General features: G+C 44.4%; 1 protein-coding gene across 1 annotated transcript; it reads left to right on the forward strand.

The window, feature by feature from the left end:
* The first annotated feature begins 12,487 nt into the window (after nt 1-12,487).
* Nucleotides 12,488-15,220, forward strand: hoxb4a (homeobox B4a). The gene is made up of 2 exons (XM_079281294.1): nt 12,488-13,182; nt 14,813-15,220. The coding sequence occupies exons 1-2, from the start codon at nt 12,717-12,719 to the stop codon at nt 15,109-15,111; spliced, it is 765 nt and encodes a 254-aa protein (XP_079137420.1). The 5' UTR covers nt 12,488-12,716; the 3' UTR covers nt 15,112-15,220.
* Nucleotides 15,221-18,481: the final 3,261 nt, after the last annotated feature.

The raw sequence follows: 18,481 nt of genomic DNA on the forward strand, positions 1-18,481 counted from the left end.
CATGAGAGAGAGAGCGAGAGAGAGCGAGAGATGGAGAGAGAGAAGGTGAGTGACCCGGCCATGGGAAGGTCCTGTGTGTGATTTACATAAACCACTGGCGTGGAACACCTTTTGGGTTTTTTGCTCAGCCTCAGTTTGAGAATGTAAGTTTGAATTTCGTTCAATTTCAGCTTTGCTGCCTGTTTAGAAAAGCCCATTCTGCGGATTGCAGCTCTATGCGAGGATATTGTGAAGCCAGGTCTATCCCTAGCCTGTGTAACGACACAGACAGACACGCACACACTCTATATTTCCCCTGTTTTTCGCGTGGCAGCATCGCGCGTGATTGCTTTACGTGTAAATTGGCATTTGCGAGGCCTTAATCTCCCCCCGCATATATGCGGGGGGAGGGGGCGGGGCGGGTGAACGGCGCGGTCTCATGAATAATGCACGAGCAGGGAAGTCACAGCGAGGTCAGCAGACAGGCTCGACCCACGCACGGCACGAGGAGGCTACCGCGCAGGCGCAGGGAGGAGGGGGGACGAGAAGATATAGCACACAGCATCACACTGTGAATGTGAACAACTGGCTTTTTTTTATTTATTTACCCGTGTCCCCCATTTCCGGGTCAGAAGGGAGGGATGTTGACCTCAAACAAACCAAAAGCTTCCACAATTTAAATGAGGCTGGTTGGATAAATACAGCGGGGTAACCCAACTAAAAATTCATGGTAATACATAATACAACATACCGAAATATATGTGCAGAAAAGATGAATAGGCCTATGGCTGTATGGTTTCAGTATAAAGCGGGGAAATGAATTGCTTTGCTATTTCAAAAGCGTTTGCGGTCGATAAACAAGCCTTCATCAGTGGCGCTTTGTGAAGCACTGGGAATAGTCACAAGAGCTTTTGTTTGCATTGGCGATGGGTTATGACGAGCCGATAACCTTGCAAATATTTAATGATGCAGGTCATGGCTGGGTAAATGCAATGTTTATTTGTTTTAGGTTTTATTCCAACGTACGGGTAACACGCTAAGACTGATACGATGTATGTTCAAAGTTATTTTCCCCCAATGTGCTTGCTCGTCGGACATTATGGCTACAGATACAGCTGTGGTCCTATTAAAATATTATAATGATGAAATGTAGGCAAAATGTGCATTATGCTACTCCAGCGTTATTGTCGATCTATAGAGGTTAAACTGAAAATGTCTCGCTAATCGAGGCTCCACCACTAGGTGGGATGGCAAAATATTAGCCTGTAACAGGCTGCTACTACTAATAATAATAAGTGATTATTATAATTCTAATCACACTTATAATCAAACAATAGTTACATTCATCTCCCAAATATAGCATATGGAAATAGCAATACGACTGCTATTTGTAATAATAATAATATTGATGATAAAAATATTATACAATAATTACAATTAATCTCCCAAATACAGCATATGGTAATACTAATAATAATAACCACAAGAAAGGGTCGTCGTTGCTGCTGTAATAACAGTAGTTCGGGATAGGCTCAAATCTTTTTGCATTATTAAAAATGTCCTCTTTTGACCATTTTTCCCGCGACAAATTAAAACGAATGCATTGTCGGTTTATTTCACTCTCCGTCCAACGCGTTGTGTGTGCCGGAGGATTCTAATATTCCCTGCAGAATGCAGCTCTCTCGCGCCGCCACCAGAGCCCGCTTTAGACCAGGACACCGACAATCGGCGCGAGAGGCCCCTCTGCGCGAGCCCCATCAGCTCTGTTCCTGCAGCACGCTCCCTCGCAGCCCCCCCTCCCCCTTTTGAATCACAACCGACCCTCGTCTCTCCCTCGCTGTTCAAATACACAACTGTCAGACCCGTCGCGGTCTTTCGCAGTTGATTAATGGTGAGTGTTCGTATGACTTTAGGTGTAAGGTACAGAGTGGACGATAACAAAGAAGCGCCATTTTAAGGAGGCGCTGTGGATGAACGTGTGCCTCCTTTAAGCTGTAGCCTGTCTTCTTCTCCTCGCTGTTGTCGGCCAGAGAGGGCAACAAGGTAACCAAGCTCATCCAGTTTAGCACAACATGTTGGAGCTAGCAGGTGAATTAAGAGTATACGTGGTTGCTGCCTCTCTCCTTCTTCTTTCCTTCAGGCTGTAGGCGGCCAGCGAGCAGCCTGGCTGGACGTCCGCGCTAACAGTCGGCCCGCAGCTCAGGGTTCACGGAGTTGAAGGGTCAACAGTTCACCGTCGTGCAGTTCCGCCCTCGCCTCGCTCGCTCACTCGACTCCAGACCCCAATTGCTGTATGTCAAAGGCAAAAAAAAAGAAAAAGAGGGGAGGGAGAGGAGAGGTAGGGGGAGAGGGTGCAGATGAGAGAAATGATAGCAGGAGGCAGAGGAGAGGTGAAGGCCTGACCTCCCCTTCCCTTCCCCGGTAACAAAAGGCGGCCGCGATGTACAGAGGGAGAGATGAAGGGAGAAGAAAGGCAGGAAAAATGGAGGGGTTGAAGGTGGTGGTGGGAGGGCGGAAGGTATTCGGTGACATGGAGGTGGGTGAATGTCTGGGGGGGGGTGCAGGTGTTTGGCTACACATTGTGTTCACACCAGCCAACATTTGTATTTCATATCACTTTCTTTTCAAAGACTATTATGGTATTTTGGCCATGGAGGTGAGAGAAAAAGGTAACCAAAATGACACACAGGTAGCTACAATACAAAACAGATATTGTATGATCTCAACAGGATGTGAAAAACTTGTCCACGCATTTATCTTCAGCAGACTGGACTACTGTAACGGTGTGTTTACAGGTCTCTGTAAAAAGTCCGTCAGAAAGCTGCAGCTGATTCAGAACGCTGCAGCTCGAGTCCTCACTAAGACCAGGAGGGTGGATCACATCACTCCAGTTCTGAGGTCTTTGCACTGGCTTCCTGTCCAACAAAGAATTTACTTTAAAATCCTGCTGTTGGTTTACAAAGCACTGAATGGTTTAGGGCCAAAATACATCTCTGATCTGCTGCTACCTTATGAACCATCCCGACCCCTCAGGTCGTCTGGGACCGGTCGACTTTCTGTTCCCAGAGTCAGAACTAAACATGGAGAAGCAGCGTTCAGTTTTTCTGCTCCACATATCTGGAACAAAGTCCCAGAAAGCTGCAGGTCTGCTGAGACCATCAGCTCATTTAAATCAAGATTGAAGACTTTTCTGTTTTGCTGCTGCCTTTAATTGAACCACGTTCAATTAATATATTCATCAATTTCCTGCATTTCTGCATTTTACTACTGCATTTTATTTCTTGCACTGTTTTTTTTTAATGTTTTAATGAATGTTCTTAATTGTTTTTAAATCTCATTTTCTTTTGCCTTATGTTTTGATGCTTTTAATGGTTTTATGTGAAGCACTTTGAATTACCTTGTTGTTGAAATGTGCTATACAAATAAACTTGCCTTGCCTCTATAATCATGTGTTGACACGAACCTCATAATCTCCAATTGCAATACAATGTAAAACCTCATTTAAAAATGTATGTTGAGCTACTTCCATCTTAAATCACACATACACAATTGAGCCTGTACGTGCACGTGTCTGTGTGAGAGAGATTCGTGTTGTAAAGTGGCGGGTTTGTGGTCGGAGCGAGCAGCTATATTCATAAATCCCCAACGCTTTTTTTTGGAGAGGGAGTTTAAGCGAAGCAGAGCTCTTCCTCTCCTCAGCCTTATCAGCGCGACCCTGTCAAAAGGACTCATCATCCACCAAATATTGCTCTTATCTGATCTTTCCACTGCCAGATGAATGTGTGGCCCTCTGTTTACTTTCTGAGAGGAACGAGCCTCAAACCATTGTTCTTACTGCTGTCCATCCTTTGCTCTCTTTATTAACTCGATAAACTGGAGTGTTTTTCATGGGACGTCATTATTAATATTAATATTGTGCTCAATTTTGTATTTTTTAACACTTAAATAAATGTGCTAACTGTTTTATTTTGTTGTAATTGCTGAATGTGTGCAGAAAATGAGTTCGCTCTCTACATCTTTCACACAAACGTAGCCAGATGTGGGGAAACAAATCATGAAAGAAGTAATCAGAAACAGACCCCAATTAAGTACTGATGAAATAATAATAATAACAATAATAAAGAATAATTGAATGCGCATTAGCATCTGTTTGATCCGGCAGACTTGGACCTCGAACAATGAGACGAACAATCTGAGCTCGGGATCGTTTCATCTCAGCTCCTGTTGAATAGCAGCGCTGGACACTAATGTTGGAGCTGTGCTTTATTGTTAAAATGGGAGGAGGCCGGCAGAGAGGAGGGGAAATCAGTCGCCACGAAGCAGCAAAAATGATAATTCAGAAAATAAATAATCAGTTTATTGACGTAAACACGCACGCACGCCAAAAAGGTAATGGACGAATAACTACGTTACAGATTCCGTCTTTCTCCAAAGGTTCATCCTGAGTTCAGCAAATCAACTCGATTAACAACGCAGTGCGCTCGTGCGCCTGTCGGTTTTTCAGACGCGAGGCTGCGGCGGGTTGGCGCGTGCATGGCACGTCACACGTGAATATCGCTCCCTTTGAATGCGTCGTTATCTTTAAATACAGATACAATCTACAAGGTATTATTCACAGAAACGCCTCATGTAAAACGAAATGGAACATAAAAAAACAATAACACACATTTGGGGTTTTCTCTGCAACCGACACGTTTGTGATCAAATGTGGAAATATAAGGAAAGTAACAGTGAAATGAGCGGGGATAAGTGTGGACATATGGCCGCGGTTAACTCGATCAAACCCCATTGGCGGGCTGCAGAGAGTCGAATAACATCAATATAAATCCACCTGATACCTCCGCGTGCGACCCCCGCGCGGCTCGGAGTGCTGCGCCAAAGACGGTTAACGCGAGCAGAGCTGCAACACAACACGAAACACGCACGCGTAAGACTCTTGAAGTGTTTCTACAGGTTCACATGTCAGTGTGCACGCTGGTGTCATTTATATTTAGACAACAAAAGGAAGAAGGAGAAATGATCTGAGAAAAGAGAAAAAAGAATCATTGTGAGAGAGAAATACCCCCCCCCCCCCCCCCCCCCTCTTTCACATCTACTGACCATATTTCTTCAAAGTAATGATTCCAGCTCAATGTAGGCCCATATGACGGAGAGGGAGAGAGGGAGGGAGGCGATGGAGGAGAGAGAGAGAGAGAGAGAGAGAGAGAGAGAGAGAGAGAGAGAGTGAGAGAGAGAGAGAGAGAGGTGGAAATGGCTGAAAGGAAGGGTGTGGAAAAGGGAGGGGGGATGAGGAAGGGAAAGAGGGGGGGGGCTTGGTTGTGCTCGGGGTGAACGGGAGGTCAGCGCGTCTCACCAATATTAAAATGTGTACCGGGGACGCGGAGTGACACGCCTCGCCCGTTAAACAAAGAGTGTGCCAAACTGGCAGATTAATTTGAAAACTTGAGTCCGTGCACACACGCACAACACTTAGCGCCTTAAAGAGCCCGCAGTCTGCACACAGCAGCCCTGCTCGGTCTCCCTCAGCCCCGTAATGGCGCGCTGTAACACCGGGAAACACTCAGAACGGCAGCCGGTCACGGGTGGGGGGTTCTCCATTATCATTTAACGCCAATTCGGTTGTTTTTTTATTTTGTCTTTACGCACGAGAGCGCACCGGTGCTGGTGTGCAACGCTCCGGTGTCGTGTTGTCTTTGTTTTGTTTTTTTACGCTGGATTATCGCCGTTAATAGTCCTACATGGAAAGTATGATTGCGGTTATTCAAACGCGGGATTCTGAGCGATGCAGTTCCGATACAGCCTTGTTTACACTCTACCGGAGGACCGGAGTGAGTGCGTGTCCGCGCGCGTGCGTGCGAGCGGGGTTGTCCACGGAAATGACAGCGACTTTTTTTCTTCTTCTTTCTCTTTTTTTAAAGACACCACGAAACCCGAAGAGGTCAACAAACCTGTGGCGTCGGAGGAAGACGTGGATGCTGAATGGGACGCTCCTCTGTGCGGAGGGAGAGAACCAACAGTAAAAGAGCACAAAAGAAGAAGAGTGGAACACATGCTGCCGATTTGTTGGAGATGTAAAGAAGCAGAAGAGGGAAATTCAAGAGCGACAACGAGGTGGAAATAAAATGGTTGAACTTGATGTGATGTCGATGCCAGGAAGGAGATCCGCGAGCTACAGCGTGAGTACACAAACAAATAGAAATCGGCTGTAGAAGAGGAAGCTGCCTCATTTGCATATCGCTGTGTGTATGTGTGTGTGTGTGTGGCAGGTGCTTTGCCCATGCTGTGAGGAAGGGGAAGACCACGTGTTGTAGTAAGCTGCCGCAGCCCCCCCCCCTCTTCCTCCTCCTCCTCTTATCGCCAGGAGACCTTTAGTTCATAACAACGTTATCAGTTTATATGTTTTTGATCGATTATGGGCTGTGTGTGTCACGCCGTGGGGATGTGAACTGCGTGTTTCCTCTCCGCGCGCTCCATGTCCCTCCCTGTCGTCATCATCATGCTGGTTGAGAGCAATTAACACATAAATTACACATAAATATACATATAAATATACATATATATATATATATGTAGTTGTAAATACATATATATATATATATATATATATATTTTTTTTTATATATATATATATATATATATATGTATATAATGAGATGTATATCAATAGATAGAGAGATAGATGGATGGAGCTTTCCAGATAACCTCCTCAGGCATAGATTACCCCCCCCCCCCCACACACACACACACACACACACACACTATCACCAATATGGCCACGAGGGTGAAGGCGAGGTCGTGGCCAGTGGGAGGTTAAAGGTCATGGACAACTTTCTCTCCCCCATGGCCTTAAATTCAATTCTCAAACATGCTTTCATAGCTTCATGAAAAAAACAATACAGAACAGTCAGCTGAATTTTTTTTGTGAAATAAACAAAATCCTAAAATAGCTATGAAGAAATTCGTTGGTCAAGTTCCACGTGTGGCATAATTATACTTATAGAAAACACAGTATGAATGTTTCTGATTTCTTTTGACTGCGGTTTTTATCAGCTAGCATCCAAACGCGTGGCTTTCCGCAGACATACCAGACCCGTGCCGAATCCCGTATGGCTGCCAACCCCACGCGCCTGCGGTTCCAGCTGTTTATTTCCCTCTGCTGATTGCTAATGTGCCATTTTATTTTGATTATAAGCAGGCTGTGGAATAAAACGCTCCCAGTCTACGGGGAGCGCTGTTTTGTTTTTTTCTTGCGCGTCGTGTGTGCTCCTCCATCAACACAAAGAGCCGCGGTAATGCCGCTCTCATCCGGCCCTGTGTTCACAGCTTTAGAACGTGCTACTGGTTCATGTTTAGAGGCTGTTTATGCGCGTATATTTGGCACCGACAACGATCACGTCGGCGCAGTGAGTGCAGCTATTTTTAATGCGGCCTCGCGACTTGTCTGGCCTGCAGAACAGGAAGATAGAGTTACAGTTCGACTGTAATAAAGAAGGAGGGAGGACGTGTTGGAGAATTATATATGTATATATATATATGTATATATATATATATATATATATATATATATATATATGTATATATATATATATATATATATATATATATATATATATATATATATATATATACATATGTATATATATATATATACATATGTATATATATATATACATATGTATATATATATATATACATATATATATACATATATATATATATGTATATATATATATATATACATATATATATATGTATATATATACATATATATATATATATATGTATATATGTATATATATATACATATATATATATATATATATATATATATATACATATATACATATATATATATATATATATATATATATATATATATATGTATATATATGTATTAAAGACAGTATACTGACCCTGCCATACGGAGGGAAAGGCCTACTTCATTTGTCCTTCCCTGTCCGGTGTACTTTGCATGACAATAACCAGGGGAATGGACCTCGATGTATTTTTCAAAGTGCACAAAAGAGCAAAAACGCATTTCTCTTCTTCTTTGTTGGCCTGCAGCTTCTTCACCTCGGTAATATTTCACAACACTGACATGTGGGTCGCTGCAGATAATGGCGCCGTTTAACCCCGCTATATGTTCCATTTACGGCCCACCGTTGGAATAAATATATATAAAAAACGACATGACTTTTTTAAAGGCAGGGTAAAACAAAAAGAGTAAATTATATTTGTTAATGGTGCAGGCGAACAAGCTTGTCTTCACTATTTATCCCTTCTTTATGACAAGAGCCGGCGCCATACAAACGATGGAATCGTACCCCCCCCCCCCCCCCCCCCCCCCCGAAAAACAAAACAAGCTTCAACCTCCGGGAAGTTACAGTTTGAGCGTGTTGGTGTTTCAGCTGTAAACGGAATTGACCCGCAATAAAAGGCACGTGTGTAAATCCAGATGCGCCACTCACTGAGTCCCGCTGCATGTCACAGCGCTCTCCCAAATGCTGCAGCAGCGAGAAAAACAACTTTTATGTTGTACCCGTGAAGCTCACACCAGTTCACTTGTCCTGTGTGTGTGTGTGTGTATATGTGTGTGTGTGTGTGTGTGTGTGTGTGTGTGTGTGTGTGTGTGTGTGTGTGTGTGTGTGATATTATGATACTATTGACATTTGAATGAACCAAACTGCAGAATGTCTTTTTTATTCATTTTCGTTTCTTATTGGAAAGCGAGCAGCTGTATGGTGTTATCTGAGCCCTTTTTTTTATTTCCTTGATGCCACATTGCTACATGTCTGTATATAAATATACATTGCCACATTGCGAACCCCGGTTGTTCCCGTATCTTTCTAATACAAACATGTGTGTGTGTGTGTGTGTGTGTGTGTGTGTGTGTGTGTGCGGGTCTCCGGTCAGCGCATTGACCTCTACCTGTAGCGGAAACAGTGGGGCCTCCCGTCCCACTGAATGCTCACTGCTGACAAACTTGACAGAGGGCCGGGAAGTGCCGCAGTCAGACTCAACACACCTTGATCGATACCTGCGATGCCCCCGCGGCAAGTGGGAGGTCAAGGTGACAGAAACACGCCCACCTGTGCAAAATCACAACGAAATTGAGCCACGGTTCAAAAACCAAAACCAAAACCAGAGAAACACTGAAAGGTAACAGGAACGATGCAGTCGGAGGCAGGTTGACAGCCTCTCCCGCCAGTCTGAGGAGAGGCTTTTTTGTTGTCCATGTATGTTGGTGATGTATGAGCAACTTTTGTGAGGGGACAAGAGAACAGCAATCTTGCCTGCAGCGGGGAGGGGAGAGCCTGTGTCACAAAATCAATGTGGGAGCAGCACAGGAGCACACATGTGGGAAATATAGCAGGCAAAACGCTTTCAAACGCACGAGGAGAAGAAGAAATTATATTTCATTTCTGCTCTTAATTAAATGATATGTTAACCCAGCATATCAATGTGGAAGTGCACTAAATGTGACCTCCTTTAAGGCTTAATACAGCCTAATCAAAGTTTGCTTTTAATTTTGTACATAAGTGTATATATATATATCTATATATCTATATATATATATATATATATATATATATATATATATATATATATATATATATATATATATATATATATATATATAGAGAGAGAGAGAGAGAGAGATGGATAATTAGGAGCGCAGGCCCTCCATTGTGTTAGTTATATTCCTTTTTAATTCAGTTGGATGAGTTTTCGAGGACAGACTTCAATTCATTTGGCAGAGTGAAGGGACAGTTATTAATGTATTCATTGGTCCATCCATTCTTCAGTCGAATCATTCAGAACCATTTTTGATCGGACAGTGTTTCCCCGCGCCAAGCGATCTGTCTTTTTTCCTTTCATTAAATCCATTCGGTTAGAACGCTCCACGGTTGGAGCTGCCAAGATCTTTTCTTTCTTTCTTTCACTCGTTCTTATTTTTCCTCTTCTTGTTCGTTTGGATGATTACAACCTAGTCTGTGTGGCTGTTTACGTGGATGGAAAGCTTATGGATATTTTGATTTTGAATAAAACATTCGTTTTAAACGGAGCAGTGAGAGACTAAATTGGGCATGGAAATATTCAAATTGTTTATTAAAGAACAGGAGGTATGCTTTTTTTTGGTCATTGGCGGAGGCCTGTATATTTGCAGATGATATGATTTCATAAGGCCTATAATAAATAATATTCCCCGGATATAATATGACTATATACATTTGTAGTATTATTCCTCATTATAACAGCTTAAAAATACCAATACAGAATTTGTAAATGAATGCACATTATATTAATACAAGGTGAATCTGCCTTTATTTTTATTTACAAGATGTATTTGGCTAACAGAACTCAAACAGGACGCAGCTGTCCCTCTTCTCCCTCACACAAGAGCTGCGAAGATGTTCATTCCCTTATCTCCTTCTTTTATTCGCCAGTCAGTTCATCGTCGCCCCCTCGACTCACAGGAAGTGTTACAGCATTATAACTTCATTTCCCAGATCCCCACCAGCGGCGAGGAGGTCAGGGGGGTCGGGAGCGGTACGGAAATATTCCAGTGCGGCTGTGGCGGGGAGTTTTATGAAAGCAATAAAAGTCCATCCACGGTGTAACCCTCGTGCCTCCAGAGAGCCGCTGTCTTCTATATCTACCCTGTAGATCCGGATTTGTGTACAAATCATTAAAACAATCACAAATTCGCTTCTAGGGGAGTATATAGTGGATTTATACGCGACGGCAGCGATGGATCCAACGCAGGAGCGAGAGGCCTTTGAGCGGCTGTTATTGGCTGGTAACGCCTTATGGATCGCTGCTTCACACTTGATTTTCTCACAAGTGGAACTGCAAAGGTTCATAAAAATGTCTCATGCACGAATTTGTATTCCACATCAGCGTTGACACGCGCGAATTCATTCATTTCAAGACGTTATTGCTGGTTTATTTTGATGGAAACTCAATCCAAGTTTCGTTACACTTTTATTTTGACATAATTTTTTTCCCGCAGTTTGAAGGCCGATTCCAGGTTGAATTGGACTCTTTTTTATTTATTATTTGTCCAGTTGAAAAATGATGCGGTCTGTTCATCTGAAGGGGGTTGGGTATGTGTGTATGTGAGGGGAGGAGGGGGGGGGGGGGGGGCTAAGGTTTCGATTCAGAGACGGTCAATTTTCTCGAAACAAAGGACTTGGATATCTCCATCATCTTGCCTGTGTGTGTGTGTGTGTGTGTGTGTGTGTGTGTGTGTGTGTGTGTGTGTGTGTGTGTGTGTGTGTCTGCACCTTCAGTCCCACTGATAACATCACACGCGCCTCCTTTTTCATTAGAAATGCATCTTTGCAGCACATTTTATGTTTGTGTCTCGCTTCTAAGCTCTCCAACCGCCTGCAGAAAGTTTACTGTACACGCTACAGTGTAGAGTGTGAGAGAATGCTGGTGAGCGTGTGTGATTATTATTCTTTATAAAGCAGCGTGTGCGTCCTCACTTTACGCAGTGCAGGTTCAAGCCCTTGTTTCATGGTGTTCTGTGTCTGTTCATGGCAATGAGAAGGTGACACTAGTAGCGTATAGTGTGTACATGGAAGTGTGTTAGTGGTTGAAACGGGGGGAACAAGGTTGTAAAAGTCAGCTCGTGTGAGCGGGTCACGGCTGAGGAGATGAATTTCCTCCAGCAGGAAAAAACAGCAAAGAGCTGTCTGTGTATCTTCTGTTCGGTAAGCTCAAGGGCAAAAGCAGCCGCGCGCGGTCTGGACCCGGCTCATGGACTCTCCATGTTAATATCGGGGAAGTGGAGGAAAACAAATACACATCATGTTTGTTCATGCTGGCCAAAGAGCGAGAGGCTGCATTGTCATGCAAAGCGGGGGAGAGTTTTAAATGTGGAGTGGCTCTCCTGCAAAGAGCCAACCTGTGACGGACTCTCTCCTTCCCAAAATGCAAAGGTCTGCTGGTGATTTAGAAGGCTCGTGGAACCTGAATTAGTTGATGAATTTTCTATCGATCCTAAACAAGCCAGATTTATCTCTGACACGGTGCTGCTGCTGGGTGGCGGTGGAGCACTCTCCCACTCCCCGTTATTAGGGATTTCAAAGAAAAAAACGTTGGCAAGCACGTCTCTATACACACACACACACACACACGCAAATATATATACACAGAGGGTGGTGCAGGCGCCACTTGAAATCCCCCAGAGCGCTTTCTTTCCACTGCTTTTTTTCTCCTTCTTTTTGAAGTCCCAGCCAGACGCGTAAAAGGAGAGAAAAAGGGTTCGTTTGCATCACGGAGGACTTGTCATCTGTACTGTACTCTTGTTGCTCGCGTGTGTCCGTTTGCGCGTGCGCCTTCCTCGAGCTCGGACGCACTTTTATTATTGTTGTGATTCTCTGGCTGCTTCAGGGCGGTGTGCGCGCCGACATGTGGTGGAGGGATCTGCAGAAGGGGGGGAGAGAGGGGACGATGTTTGGGAGCCTGTGAATGCCCACAAACGGAGGCCATATGATGGTGCGCGTGCGGGGGCCGTGTATATGCTTAATCCCATTTCCTTATCCGGGGTTCATCCCGGAGGCGCGCCATTGGCCGGCCGCCGTCACGTGGCTTCTTAACTTTGTTCACTTGACAGAAAAGTAGGAGGGTTCAACGGAACAGGAATAACCGAAGAGTAAAGGGATGAGATATAAATTTTAGTTATATATTTTCCGAGTAGGTGCAATTCCACAAAAAGACTGACATTAATGGCCATGAGCTCCTATTTGATCAACTCCAACTATGTGGACCCGAAGTTCCCACCGTGCGAGGAGTACTCACAGAGCGACTATCTGCCCAGCCACTCTCCGGTCTACTACAGCTCCCAGAGGCAGGAGGCTGCCGCCTTCCAGCCGGACTCCCTCTACCACCACCAGCACCACCCGCAGCACCAGAACCACCACCAGCAGCGCGGTGAGCCGCCGTACACGCCGTGCCAGCGTCCGGGGCAGCCCGCCTCGGTGGTGATTGCCCCGCGGGGTGAAGTCCTCCCCGCGGCTGGGCTGCGGACGGCCGCCGTCCCGGAGCTGAGCCACCGCTCCGACTCGGTGACGCCTAGCCCGCCTCCGCCCGCGACTTGCGGCATAACACCCCACAGCCAAGGCAGTTCGTCCCCCACGAGCGCCAAGGACCCCGTCGTCTACCCGTGGATGAAGAAAGTCCATGTAAACATCCGTAAGTGCTGCATGCAAACTTCTTCCTCCCTCTCCCCCCTCTCTCTCGCTCTCTCCCTCTCTCGCTGCGCCTTTGTGCATGCCGTGCAGTCAGCTAGGTGTCCACCGTCTAAATCTACGGCTTCCCCTCCCTGTTTCCCGCTAGAAGCAGAAGAGTAGCCCTTGGGTCAAGATTTACGATCGTCTGTTTGCAGGGCCAATATAATTACACCCTCCATAAATTTTTATTACACCTCTCCGCCGAGGTGCCTTTTGAAGTCCGATCTCCGGCGCGTCGGCTCTAATTCCTCGCCTTATGACAACTCAGACCGAGCCCATAAGTTCTCTTTTATGCTTTGGTAATTAGATTTTAAGTGGTCGGGTTGTATAAACGGTGTACTTTACTCTGTCGAGCCTTCCTTCCCCACTCGTTGTTCCAGGGGAGGGGAAGTTTTATGGCAGCTGAAATATTCATGTTATGGAGCCGCCGTGAAAAGGCTAATGTAAAAGCGAATAGCTGCAGTCTATTACGGCTCCTCTGTAATCTCCAATAGACTTGCTGCCTATATGCGCGTTGGGATAGCTGGAGTTCGCGAGCGCGACCACAAAAATAACAGCAATGGCACTTCTGTAAAGTCACCGTAATGATTGCACTCCACCGGTAAGAACAACTCTCTTGCATATTTGTTCTTCTCCCGTTGCAGTTATTTTAGCTGTCAACAGACTCAGCTGCAGCATGTGTGATCGCTGCTGTAGAGCGTTTGGTATTTGTTGAATCGCCACCAAGTCGGCCATTCAGTGCCATCGTGTATAGCCCCCCCCCCCCCCCCCCCCCCCCACCGCCACCTTTATCCTCAATCAGTTTTTACAGTCCAGACAATGCTGCCATCTTTGCGCTCAGTCCGTGCATCCCTGCATCGAAACCACCGCATTTAAATGTTCCGGCATGTGCGCGCACGTGTCAGAGCGGAACGATTTGTTTTGTCCAGCTTATAGACAATGCGGCTCTCAAATCACAACATTTGGCCACCAGCGTCAGGCTGGATGCGCTGAGAGGATCCACGCCGCCGCAGGCCCTGCATTGACACCTGACACATGTGTGCGTGTGAAACAAACCAGTTCCGCCGCAACAGCTGCGTTTGTGAGCACGCGGGCCAACAGATGTAGTGGTAGGATAAAAGGGGATCGCGATCATTCAAGGGTCTGCAAGGTTACGGCCATTTTGTATCCCATCAGTAGGTGGTCGTGGCTTTATCTCTCCTCGTTGCGTGCTCATAATGCCCTGACGGGTTTATTCCTCCGTGGGGCTTGGTGGGCTGTTTTCAGTTTCGCACGTTACCGCTAGACATCTGTGTTGAGTCCTCTTTAACGAGCCCACAGTTATAAAACAATAACTCTGTATTTTTAGTGAAAGCCAATTATTCCACTGTAATGTGGCACTATTATAAATATGAAAGCATGGCTTGATATCCTGTAGTATTTATAATTGTATGAATCATAATTATATATAATTCATGTTATTGTGGCAATTATTAGTAGTAGTATTACTATTATGACCATAGCTATATTTTCGAAATGAATTGAAATGATTGTGTTTTGTATTTGTTTGCTTGAGTGGTTGATGCTCATATATTCCCATTGTTGTCCCGCAGTGAGCTCGAACTACACAGGCGGTGAGCCGAAGCGCTCGCGGACGGCCTACACGCGCCAGCAGGTCCTGGAGCTCGAGAAGGAGTTCCACTACAACCGGTACCTGGCGCGCAGGCGCAGGGTGGAGATCGCCCACACGCTGTGCCTGTCGGAGCGGCAGATCAAGATCTGGTTCCAGAACCGCAGGATGAAATGGAAGAAGGACCACAAGCTGCCCAACACCAAGGTCCGCTCCGGGACCAACAACAACACAAACTCCCAGGCTCTCACCGGCTCCCAGAACCGCGCTGGGCCCCTATAGGCTGGTTGTCCGGCTCTCTGTTTTATGGTCTTCATCTCCTTGTTCCAAAACTGAACGCCGCAGCGGCAGCCGCACTTGTAGCACCGGAGCCCGTACTTAGGACCGGAATAAGGCCTGCTCTGGAGGAGGATGGGGGGGACATGTCACTGCCGCCTGTTCGGCCTTGATATGTGCTGATGTTACACTCTCTAACATGACGTATGACGTGGGAGGGGTGGAGGGGGGAGAAGTCCCATTCATGAAACAATGAAATGAACAAAAGTAGGCGAAGAAGGAGAGAAAGCGATGTGGCCGCTCCTTTGCTTTCCCCTCATAGTTCCCTCTCTGTCCCTCCTTTTTATGTATGTCTTTTATACTCCTCTCTCTCTCTCTCTCTCTCTCTCTCTCTCTCTCTCTCTCTCTCTCTCTCTCTCTCTCTCTCTGTGACGAGCATAAGACGGTATAGGCTGAGGATAATGTGCCCGCGTGCGTCAATTTTTTGTTTTTTTGGTGAAGATGGATCCTCGTTTTCATCTTTAATCATGCCAAACTCGGGCCCCATTTGTCATGTTTACTCTGCAGGTACAAAGAAAAGGGGTGAACCGCGACTCTGCCCATTACCCCCCCCCCCCCAACTCACGCACGCATGTGTAATAAATGGAACTCTCGTTTCGTCAGGAGAAGTATTCTTACACCCTGCCACACACACACACACACACACACACACACCCCTCTGTCCGTCCTTATAGCACTCCGCCATCAAATATTACTCCGGTGTGACCCGGTATGACACCAGGCAGTCGTCCGCCTCGCTGTCATCACTATAACTGTTGGTATTTCTGTTTTGTTTGACGACAAAATATAGCTTTTTTGGACATTTTGAATGAGTCATTTTATTTTGTGAATTCAGTATTGATTGTAAAGCGGTACTTCGTGCTGCTTTCCTTTTTCTTTTCTTTTGCTGAGAATGACAAGGAGCGTTTACGTGGTTCGTTGATTGTTGATGTCGTGATGTTGTATACAGAGAAGCAGACAGACAGGGTGGATCCACAGATAGGATACCGAGCAGGGTTTGTAAAGCTGCCTGAACAAAGGACACTGATATCCAAACCAACATCCTGCTACGAGTAGCGCAAGAACACATTATAAACGCAGCACTATGATACAATGTACTACCTATTACCTCAGTTCTACTTATATAAATATATATATTTTTATTTCTTTGGTCCTCTTATTTTCTCTCGCTCGTTCAATGAAGTGACAGCTTTTCGAGCTTTTTATATTTTTGAAATTGTGTGACGAGTTATTATAATAATTATTATTATTACCTGCAATACAATAAACTGCGCTATTAATTTCTTGTATGTGTAAGATTTAGAAAAAATAAATGTAATTTAATGATAAGCGATTGTTCCAGTCATGGACATTGAGAAAACAAGGAGCATTTTTTATTGCATGTCTGAATGGTGTTCACTTTCTTTTTCTTTTCTATTTCTTCCTCATTGTCTTTTCTCCGCACATGAAATGCGCGCGCACTTCCTCTCCCCTCCTCGCTTCTCCTCCCTCTGTTCTGTCAGCTTGTTTTTACACCTTTTATTCTGCAAGTGTTGTTGTTTTCTTCTTGAATTGGTGTTATTTTATTTACATTCCAAAGATCACGTTTCTATCGTTATTGACGGTGATAATTATAACGATGATGGTATTGTTGAACATGTGTGACCTCCTTCGACGTGTAAGCGGCTCCTCTCTCTGCTTATGCCTCCTCAGTGTCCTTCCTATTATTTGTAAATAGTTCATAGAAATTTAAATAAATGGCTGAAAAGGTTAATTCTCCATCCTCTCTTTTGTTATCTTATCTCAGAATTCTGTGTTTCTCATATTCTTCTAAATTTCCCAGCATATAATATTGTTAAAGTCAAGAGGTTTTATTTTTCTACAATTTGTCATAATACAATTTGTAATATTTCCTTTTTTCTGCCTCCATAGAAGGTCTGAAAGAGCAAAACCAAAAAAGAAAAACACTTCCTCCCCTCTCCTCTCATGCACGTTTGAAGGCTGAAGGATGTCTGTAAAGCATATATATATATATATATATATATATATATATATATATATATATATATATATATATATATATATATATATATATATATATATATATATATACGTATGTATACGTATGTATATATATATATATATATATATATATATATATATATATATATATATATATATATATATATATATATATATATATATACACACGCTCCCACGTGCACACACAATAAATAATTTCATTTCATTTTACTGTTGGTTTTGCCCACAAACGCACATAAGACCTGTCCCGAGAAATCAGCAGCCTGCGATGATTAATCTGTCCCGGCCATGAGTGATCTTGGTACATTACGTCCTGTAATCTCGTTTTAAATCACAAACCGTCCCTCCGTTTCACTCCCGTTCTCCCGTTAATTTAACGGCTGCTCAGACGCGCTTGCACCGGCCCGACACAGAGAACTAGCCGCGCCCCCCCCCCCCCCCCCCCCCTACCCCTCCTTCTGAAAAAAATATCAAATAGTTTCTTGGTTCGTGGTCTTTTAATGCTTTAATGAGTGTAATTTTTGCACAACCGTTTTTCCCACCACCGCTTACCTATCGGTGTTTTCTGGACCGGTGCTGTGCGCGCATGTGTGTTTTATTTTTTTATATATTACAAAAAGGGAGCGGGCCGGCGCCATAGCTCAAACCCTGACAACCAAATAGATAATCAACAAGACGAATGGCTTCTTTTGTAAGGCGCGGCTCCCGTATTAATTTTCATTTTCTTTTCTTAGAGCAGGTATCGAAAAATATAGAGCAAGAGGGGGGAGGGGGGGGGGGGGCGAGAAAATAGCATTCCTCTCGATGAACTTTAAACACAAAAAAAAATATGTGTGCCCCTCAAATTGGTCCGCTCGTATTCCTCGGCCCAGAGAAGATTCCCTATTACTTGTTGGTTGATTTCTCCCTGGGCCTCTTGCCACAGAGACTCCCTCTGTCCATTTATCTGTTTTCTTCCTGTTTATGAGAGGCTGCAAAACGCCGCCCCTCCTATCCAACTCTAACGCCGTGGTGTGCTCGAGCGCGCACACGCACACTGCGCCAAAAATGGTAAAAAAGGCTGAATCTATATCCACCTTCACTGTTTTATTGATGCAAAACTCAATTTAAATGTTTAATTTGCTCGGCTTCCAAGTAACAATGGTGCCTTTTCACTCCAGCCTCATGCTTCACAGGAGGGCTCATGTATGTATGTATATATATATATATATATATATATATACATATGTATATATATATATATATATATATATATATATATATATACATATATATATATATATATATATATATA

Source organism: Melanostigma gelatinosum (genome assembly GCF_949748355.1).
Source record: "Melanostigma gelatinosum genome assembly, chromosome: 13".
NCBI lineage: Eukaryota > Metazoa > Chordata > Actinopteri > Perciformes > Zoarcidae > Melanostigma > Melanostigma gelatinosum.

Coding starts and splice junctions, on each gene's coding strand:
- hoxb4a (XM_079281294.1), top strand. CDS start 12,717: ATGGCCATGAGCTCCTATTTGATCAACTCCAACTATGTGGACCCGAAG. Junction 13,183..14,812: donor GAAAGTCCATGTAAACATCC/GTAAGTGCTGCA, acceptor GTTGTCCCGCAG/TGAGCTCGAACTACACAGGC.